Here is a 10,308-nt window from a genome sequence, read left to right on the forward strand (position 1 = left end):
CTTTAGAGCTGGCAACAAATCACTGGTCGCCTCTTTGCGTCTTTTTAATGAACAGAATTTTAGCATTTTTTTCTCACTTATTTTAAAGCGTCCGCGTAGTTAAGTCGTTCGATGGAAACTGATTCGGACAGACCGCTTGCCTAGCAATTCTTGGGGGCGTTTTCGGCATCGCACAACATGATAAAGTTTTAATGGGGAAACAAATCTCTGAATTGGCTAGAGGTTTTCATCTGCCTCTCTGTTGACATTTTTAGGCAATTTCGATAAATCTTCGATTGTGAAGAATGATAGACGCTGGTATTAATTACGACTGCGGCATGTATTCATACCAAATTTGTCGCAATCAGTACTTGGGCACTGAAGGGTCAACAGCATGCTCTCATTATCATTTGTATGCGTTGCAGTCGACGCCTTTATTTGGTTTGGTGGTTTAAGACAAGAACGTAGTTCTTTCTAAACAAATGGTGCTACACATCCACAAGTGAGAGAAACACATGGTGCGAAACAAGATTTGTTCATATTTTGAGGCTTTGCAAATACTTTTAGATTATATGTATCAAAAATTATGCGCTCGTGAATTATTAACACACAAATAAGAATGTTTCTCTACATTCCAATTAGCTTTCAATTCAAATACAATTTAATGTTGGTTTGGTTGTCAAATGCCTTCTTCCTATAAGCCTGTTTTTGACATGTAAATGGGTTCAGTATCTTAAAAGTTATAGCCTCCAGAAAGGTGAGGAAGATGAGGTCTAATATAATAGACTTTGAAAGACGATATCTCAAACAGGTAACAATAAATGGTTGCCAATCATGACATAAATACCAGGTAGTGTACCGTAAACAGCTGAGTACAATTTTTTCTCGCGAAGTGCACCATCTGTCAACGAGTTTTTGGATGTGTGGGTGTGTATGTTAGTTGAAACTATAATGCACAAACAAGGAAAAATGGCGCCAATTGTAACATGCCCAAAATCAGAGTTGCACTAATCACTGATTTTGACAGATAGTCCACTCAATATTTTGTTGTTGGGCAACTGCCATTACCTGTAAATGAATTTATCTTGGTTGCCAATGACATCCACTACAATGGTCTAGAACATTTTGTACTGCTCAGCAAACTATATATTATTTCCACTTCTTTGCCATTTGAACGACTGTGCGCTGCTCGATTGGTTATTTATTTGGGTTTCAATTAGTGTTGACTTCGGCACAAAACTGTGTTTAAGGCCTGGGATGCATTTATTTTCATATGTTTTTTTTACTACTTTTTTATAGAGAGTTTCACCGAGAACCCCCGAACTCAATACCCACCTTAAGGCTTTTATAATTCCTTTGCCTATTTAATTTATAAAAAATTTTTTATAACAGAAACTCAAATATTTATTTTACCTATTTAGTCGGACAAACACCTTTGTCTTTTAGGAATGTCTGCAGACATGTGTTGTCCACACGATCCCAGAGCAGAGAACCATATCGCCTTGCTGTATAGTCCACCACCATTATCATGCGGCAATTGATGCAACGCTCACGGTAATGGAACAAAAGTCCCACAGTCGGCGCCAGAATGCGATCTGTGTAGCCGGGGGCAGCACGCCACATGCGCTCAAGACCCATATCCACTGAGGCATGGGTGTTGACGATGAATTTACTCTTTGTGTGGGCAGGCAAAATTTCCAGAGTGCGTCGCACCTTTGTCTGGGTATATAGTTGGCGATTTTGTATCTTGTCGGGAATGCTGAAAGTGTCCGCCCGGTCTGCTTTATAGTAAAAGACATTGCGAAAAATGAACGAAGCCGTCAGACCTTCATCGCACTGTAATAAGTACTTCATTAGGGAATTGTGCTTTAGGGGCATCAAAATTTCATCCAGGCCCACAATGGCAGCATAGCGATAGTTATCAACAGTCATGGCCCTATAAATACAGTCATTAATTTGGGCAATCGTTCCGTTCGCAAACAAATCGTCCTGATGATCTTGCAGATTCCATGGGAGTACATCCACTAGGCTTTGATTGCGATAATGGGCCAATACTCTACCCACTTCCTTGCTGGTATTTATGGAGTAAAAATAGAAATGTCCCGCTCCCAAAAGTCGGTAGATTTCCACAAATTCTACTATGCGTAGAGCATTGCTGGAGTTAACCTCCAGCGGAGCAACACAAATGGATAGAACTGGCTTTGACTTGGCAAACAATTGATTCATGTCACGGGGATAGCTGAAAAACGAGAAAGGGATCAATTGTTGCAAGACATGAATGGACATGGTTTGATTTAGGTAATAAGTAAGGAAAGCAAGAGAATTGGCGGAGATTTATCGCCGGCAGATTTTCATTCTTGCATTTTATTTTTTTGTTTATCATATAAAAATAATTGTTTTTAGATTCAATTGTCAATGTGACAGATTTTATTAATATGCCAATATTTCGCAAATACCAAAGAAAAGCTAATAAGTTAACCACTAACCAATTGTTATCACCGACCCCATAAATAAATAAAGGGTGATTTTTTTGAGGTTAGGATTTTCATGCATTAGTATTTGACAGATCACGTGGGATTTCAGACATGGTGTCAAAGAGAAAGATGCTCAGTATGCTTTGACATTTCATCATGAATAGACTTACTAACGAGCAACGCTTGCAAATCATTGAATTTTATTACCAAAATCAGTGTTCGGTTCGAAATGTGTTCAAATTTTGACAAATTTTGTTCAGCGATGAGGCTCATTTCTGGTTGAATGGCTACGTAAATAAGCAAAATTGCCGCATTTGGAGTGAAGAGCAACCAGAAGCCGTTCAAGAACTGCCCATGCATCCCGAAAAATGCACTGTTTGGTGTGGTTTGTACGCTGGTGGAATCATTGGACCGTATTTTTTCAAAGATGCTGTTGGACGCAACGTTACGGTGAATGAACACATTTCGAACCGAACACTGATTTTGGTAATAAAATTCAATGATTTGCAAGCGTTGCTCGTTAGTAAGTCTATTCATGATGAAATGTCAAAGTATACTGAGCATCTTTCTCTTTGACACCATGTCTGAAATCCCACGTGATCTGTCAAATACTAATGCATGAAAATCCTAACCTCAAAAAAATCACCCTTTATATGAATATTCTTTAAAATTGTCAAAATCAATTACACACTACACGCAAGCCGCACAGTGTCACGACCCTGACCAAACATGGCAAATGTCATCATATTCGCAATGTAAATTTGTGGATGCAATTTGATAGAGAACTTTCCTATTACTGTAAATGTGAAATTTGGTTTCAATATGTCAAGTAGTTTTGGCTCAGGGGCTCAAATCCAATCTCTTTTGGCAATGCCTTTTCTCTTTTGTTTACTGACGAAAGGCGATGGGAGAATGGATTGAGGATGGGAGCAGCTCATACAATAGCGGTGTATTCTAGGCGACGATAGGAAACCTGAAAGGAAGGGAAGAGATTTCCAATCGGATACCTGAGATTAACCTTGAGGTCGAGTGTGAGGCACTGCTATCAGCGGCACAGTCTTGAATTGATGGAATCCTAGCATTGCCATATGGAAGATCATGATACACGGATGGATCAAAGCTAGACAACAGAGTGGGCCTCGGGGTCTACATTGAGAACCCAGGGTCTGAGATTTTTACGGACAGTAAGGGAATAACCACCAGGACGGTAAGGTCGCGCAAAGTCTTGCAGTGTACGAAGGAGATTAACGCCTTCTCCAAGGATGGCAAAATCCGCATCGTTTGGTTTCCGGGCCATAGCGGAGAAATGGGGGGATGAAAAATCAGACGATTTGGCGGTGAAGGCCAGAGGACTGCCGTCAATAAACTTGGTTATCCCGAATCCTTTCAAGTCGACGCAGTCCGAGTTAAGGGCGTGGACGATAAATGCGCATGCAACACTGTGAAACAGCGAAACGGTCGGTAGGACGACGAAAATCCTATGGGGGGATCCAGATCGTGGGAAACCAAGCCTATTACTGAAAGGGAGAAGAAGGAGGTCAGAACAGCTATTGGTATCATAACGGGACACATAGGACTACAAGCTCAATTATGTAAAATCGGTGCGGCAAGTGATGGCATGTGTAGGGCATGCGGGGAAGATGATGAGACTTTGGAGCATTTCCTACGTCATTGCCCGGCTTTCGCGTCTAACAGATATCGGCACTTAGGTGGGGACACAATACCAGACATGAACCAACTTAGGGGCGTGGTATGGAAAACAATTAAGGATTTTGTAAGTAGCACGGAATTCCTAACTATGATTTTCTTTTTAGAGGTTACTTTTTAGTTTTAGGAGAGCAAAACAGACATACACCTAAGCCGATTACTGGCTTAGGTGTATGTCTATAGGGGCATGGGACAGATTAATATTTGCACCCTCTTTTCAACCTTACCTAACGTAACCTTACAGACGAAAATTAAAAACTGCATCTGTTCTCATAAATTGTTGTTGTTCAGAGTAACGGTGGTTATAAACAGAGTGAGTTGGTTAGTTTGGGATGTAAATAATGTGGCAGTATGTTTTGTTTTTTTTGATTATTATGATTATACATGCAACATTTCAAGAGTACCGATTAACAAATGACCATTTGATTGCAATATTACTTCATATCAGACGAACATATATATGGGAGCTATGTCTAAATCTGAACCGATTTCAAGCAAACTTTATAGACATTGCGGAAGTCGTCGATGAAAGCGTTGTACAAAATGTCGGGAAGATTGGTCAATAAATGCGCTTGAAGTGGCTCTAGGAGTAAAAATCGGGCGATATATATTTATGTGAGCTATATCTAAATCTGGTCCGATTTGCATAACATTCACCAATAACGTCGAGAGTCAAGAGAAAGTCGTTCCTACAAAAATCGGTTAACAAATTACCATTTTATGGTATTATTACTGCAAATCGCACGAACATATATATGGGAGCTATATCCAAATCTAAACCAATTTTTATGAAATTCACCAGTAATGTCGAAATTCATAAGAAAATCATTCCTGCTAAATTTCGAGAGAATCGGCTAACAAATGACCATTTTATTGTATTACTACTGAAAATCGGACGAACATATATATGGAAGCTATATCCAAATCTGAACCGACTTTTTCCAATTTCAATTGGCTTCGTCTCTAGGCTGAAAAACATGCCTGTACCAAATTTGAAGACGATCGGATGAAAATTGCGACCTGTAGTTTTTACGCAATTTAACATGGACAGACAGACGGACGGACAGACAGACAGACGGACAGACAGACAGACAGACAGACAGCTGACATAGCTTAATCGAATCAGAAAGTGATTCTGAGTCTATCGTTGCACCTATCAATCGGTCTATCTCTCTTCCCATTAGGTGTTACAAACAAATGCACTAAGTTATAATACCCCTAGAAAACCTACAAAAACAATTTACTAACCAAATATCGATTTAAAATAGTATTAAGAGCTCTAAAGGCGATACCCAAATTTGATAAGATTGGATTCATAAATTGCTTCGAGAGAGGACTTTAATAACTTTCTATTATCAAGATCAGCAAAATTATGATGACAAGGATGACAAATATGGATATTATGGTCCCAAGACCCAAAATCGAAAGATCAGTCTATGGCAGTCTATATGGCAGCTACATCCAAATATGGTCCGATTTGGATCATATTCGGTAGGAGCTTTGAGAGGCATAACTCAACTCACAGATCCAAATTTCAGCATAATCGGTTGAAAAGTAGGTCTTTCATAGGCCAGAACCATTAATGGGGAACCATTAATCGGGAGATCGGGAGATAAGTAGAACACTTTTACAAATTTTTTTTTTCTGAACCAAAAAAAATTAAATCTGTTGTTTGAGAGAATAGTTCGGAAGCAAAATTTGCAGATATTTGTGAGGGCTATCTACGAGATATGACATTCTGACTGGTTTCATAATTCTTCAGTAGTTCACTCACCTTATTGGCACAAATATTGGACTCTGCTGACTAAGTGTATTCGACTTGTAGCTTATGGCCACCGCATGCGGCAAACGCACTACCAGACTTTCATTCATTGCCTTATACAGAGGACACACTATAGTAAAAGCGGCAAATTTGGCATCATGATGATCCTTTAGAGGTCTAAGGCTTTCGGCTTTCGTTTTTGACAAGGTAAAATCTTCTGATCTATGAAGAACACGCATTCAGATGGTGCGCAGCTAGAGTATCGCCAATGACTTACCTGAAAGTACACGTAACCTCTTCGCGAAATTTTAAAGGCAGTATGGCAATGATCCTTATGGAGCCAATACCAACACCAGATCCCGATTCATACGGATAGTCTATAAAGCAGAGCAAACGGTAAGATCAATCAGGCAAGTATTTCTCCTCTTGAAGCTCACCCAGAATGTCCGTGCGACGATCAAAGTAAGCCGAATAAATTTTGTGCTTCATCCCACTGTGGCCTATGTTACGCCAATTGTTGTTGTAGGACCATACCAACGAAGTCGGTTTGACAAAATCCAAAGACAGCTGCATGATCCGGATGTCATTCTGCAAGTTTTCTTCCTAGAGAAAACCATTCCAAATGAGTCCGGTTGGGAGAAGAGAAGGCTAGCTTGACAGAACAAAAACCACCTACCGCTCTTGTTAACAGCGACACATAGGTCAAGATGAGGAGGCTGCTCGCCACAACTCCCGACAGTAGGAAGTAAATACGCTGCAGGCGCTGGTTGTCGTTAATCAACATTGCGATTGAGGCTGTGGGGCGACAACTGCTGTTCGGATCCTTTCATGCCAGCAAATGTTACAGCGTCCACATGGAGCGTCCGTCTTCTTTGTTGCAAATGCTTGCCGTGTGCACCGTCGGAAGATACTTGGAAAAGTATTTTGTTTATTTGATTTTTTGCTTAAACGCCCCCGTGTGATGTTGTGCACTCGTTCCATCGTAAACATAGTCGTGGCCTGGGGGGTGGGCCGAGGAAGTAGGGGGACAAAGAGGCGCACATACATAAATGACCATATTTATTATCTTTTTCTCATTTCAAGCACCACTGTTTTGAAAATGAAAACAAACGCTGTAACAGCATTTGCAACATTCGCTTTTGAGAGGGAAACATGAAGACCCCAACCTGCCTCCCAACCCCTCAAAGGCATATGGAGAAATTGCTTGGTGGACACTGTCAGCAGTGTCACAGTAATTGTGCATGTGCTGCAGCTTTGGGCCACACACGTTCACATGGGGAGACACAGTGGGCGGCAATTATTGTGTGTGCGATTGAAATGATGGCGAACATTGTTTTGTAAGTAGCATAAAAGCAACAGTCCTATGGTTAAACTTGATGTTGTCTGCTCTAACTGATCTTGTATAAAATGTGAACATGTTTATTTAGGGATTTTTTTTTTCTTTTTCATCTCTTCGTATTCGTCACCCTTTTCCAGGTTTGTATTTTAATGAATTTTTAACAGGGTTTTCCTCGTATATTCTCACGATATAGTTAGTAATTCCTGTACTCATTAAGAAACGTCGGCTACGAACTCTGATCTGCAGAGATTTAAGAGAAGTTTTATATCCCAAACACTCTCGTCCTATTTTGCCAACGCTAATTCACTTCAGGGCTATTTATGCAGATTTATTGCCTTGAAGTGTGCCGTGAGATGGTTTTGTCTTTCAATGCAATTTGTCCAAGGAATCATCTGCTGCATGTTTCTGCTCACCTTGATGGCTTAACATAACATATCCGAGTTTTAATGTGTAAAGAACATCTAATCCATGCATGTTAGATGAAAAACTGGATAAAAAAAATCGACAAGCTTTTCTTCACCGTGTTTCTTAGCGATTGCCCCACTGTGAAGATGGCATTCACATGTCGTTCTATGTCGATGTCATTATCATTAGCGTTCAATTTGATGTACGAGTAATTCTCCTTTAAGGTGAGACACTTTGTTTGGTTTCGTTGGGTGGGCAGGTGGGCCTTAAGAGGAAAATTCACTTGTCGTACGGTTCTAACGCACCTTCATTGGCACCATCTTAATTGGCATGGGGTTTTATTGTCTAACAATGGCAGACAATGGGCTCTAGTTTACACTGCACCCCATCCCTTCAATTAAACGAGGAGCAAGAGGAGGAGGAGGAGGAGAAAGAGTGGAAGGCTTTGTGCGATTCCACTTGGTATCATCAACAGATAAGTACGAGTATGCGTTACCATTATTAATTATTAAAACAAAAATATTAGTGACTACTATTGTAGTTTGATGTGAACCTCAGAATGGCAGAAAGGGTGATTTGTTCCTCCGGAGATAGTCAAAAATAGCAATTGTAAGATTTGTTATATCGCATATAGAGGAAATAAAGGATGGCACAAGAAGGATGATCAGCTCTTCGAGACACTCAAAACCCGCTTGGCTTGGTAATGACTATTCCAACTCAAAAAAGGAAGATGCCTTCCGTTTAACCATCCAGATCTCTTAAAAAGCCCGCCAACTTGTTCACATCCTCTTACTAAGATTAAGTTCTCATAGAAATGAGATCTTAAAGTGGAACTCTTTCTGCCTACCAGTGCGGGACACGATAGTCTCCTCTTTCTCGACGTCCTCACAGCTTGTACAGAAGTCGTCACTTGAAACATTCAGGCTATCAGCAGGTTTACCGATCAGACAGTGAGACATCTGTTCTAGCCAGCGACAGCAAAGCGGTAGACCTTTTCAAGTCTAGATAGGGCCATATAATTTTGGAGTGTTAACAACCCCCACTTTGTGACCATCTGTCATTCGTTGCCCTTTGGGCCTGATCCTGTTGACTTAGCTTACTTATCGCTAGAGAAGCATACCCACAGCTTCCAGTTGCCCGAAACTACTTCGGGATCTCTGTGATGCGGCACCCACAACAATTGAATTTTCAACTGTTCAGTCATCTGGTTGAGAGAACTGCGACAATCAAGAACGGTTTTTGAATTCAGAAATGGCTGTCTGAGAAAATATTTATTCCAACCGTCGTTATGACACTTTGGGGATTAGAAACCATTCCACCACTTTTTTAATTGCAAGGCTCTTCGCTTCATATACACTACAGTGGTCGGGTAAACTTCTCGATATGACCAGACCAAGTTCGTCAGAATTCACCACAAAGCCCACTTGGTCATCTAGTTTGGAACCACCCGATCGGTTCGGTCACCAATAGTGGTACAGTACTTTGGCATCATTAGTAGCTCTGATAATGTGTAATCCACACTACCCGGAACATCGGGCATTGTATCAAGGATAACATAGTGTCCAAATTGAAAACTCCCTTAGCCTCACAGCAGTGATAGCAGCAATAACCATAATAACTAGACTCAGTGCACCAGATAATGTCGTTTTCAGTGGGGCTGTGATGAATAACCCAGCCATCCGGCTGCGTATTGAATAGTCTGTAATCTTTTGAAGAGTTATCCACCAGACCACAACACCATATAGCATTATAGGTCTAACAACTGAAGTATATACCCTGTGCATGAGTTGCACCCACAGTTTTTGCAGTACCAGGTAACTTTTCCTTATCCGCAACAGGCACATCATCTGCACACGCAACGACTTTTACACCTCTTTATTTCAGAGACAATAATATACGTTATTAAACGGCCAAGGGTTTTATAAAGGCGATTATGTTCCACAAAATAACGTACAAACAGCTAAAAGGATTTTAATGAATTGGGCATCAATCAAAGGTCACTGTAGCGCAGAGGTTAGCATGTCCGGCTATGACGTTGAACGCCTGGGTTTATATCAACATATTTTTAGCGGTAGTTATCCCTTCCTAAAGCTGGCGATATTTGTGAGGTACTTTGCCATGTAAAAACTTCTCCCCAAAGAGGTGTCGCTCTGCGGCACGCCGTTCGGGCTCGGCTATAAAAAAGGAGGTCCCCTATCATTGAGCTTAAAATTGAATCGGACAGCACTCATTGATTTGTGAGAAATTTGCCCCAATTTCTTAATGGAATGTTCATGAGCAAATTTGCATTTGCATCAATCGAAACATATTTTTCCAGATAAGCGACGAATGTATAAGAAAATTCATCTTCCTTAAAGAAAAGCCATGAAAATGACGATTTAATTTTCAATAAAAGATGAAGAAACATAAACACAGCAAATTATTGTTGTTTCTAAAGCATTCGTTATGGGTGTAAATGTTAAGGCATGGGTGGGAGTATTAGTGGTGAGAGTAAGAGAAGCAAATGATGCAAGAGAAAGAGTACCACTATTAAGGTGAGTGTGTTGTGTGGGTGTGATGTGCGTGGCCCTACTTGGCATGTAGGTCAGCCAATTTCCTTATGCGTGACGTGTGAGTTATTTGCAATTTTGCAGTTGTTTGTA

General features: G+C 40.6%; 1 protein-coding gene across 1 annotated transcript; it reads right to left on the reverse strand.

Annotated features, from left to right (window-relative positions):
- Positions 1-1,358: 1,358 nt before the first annotated feature.
- On the reverse strand, positions 1,359-6,855 carry LOC106084579 (uncharacterized). The gene is made up of 5 exons (XM_013248378.2): positions 6,599-6,855; positions 6,360-6,525; positions 6,200-6,299; positions 5,935-6,144; positions 1,359-2,218 (listed from the first exon to the last, which is right to left on the reverse strand). The coding sequence occupies exons 1-5, from the start codon at positions 6,704-6,706 to the stop codon at positions 1,393-1,395; spliced, it is 1,410 nt and encodes a 469-aa protein (XP_013103832.2). The 5' UTR covers positions 6,707-6,855; the 3' UTR covers positions 1,359-1,392.
- Between the last annotated feature and the right edge of the window lie 3,453 nt (positions 6,856-10,308).

This window comes from Stomoxys calcitrans, chromosome 5 (genome assembly GCF_963082655.1).
Source record: "Stomoxys calcitrans chromosome 5, idStoCalc2.1, whole genome shotgun sequence".
Lineage (NCBI taxonomy): Eukaryota > Metazoa > Arthropoda > Insecta > Diptera > Muscidae > Stomoxys > Stomoxys calcitrans.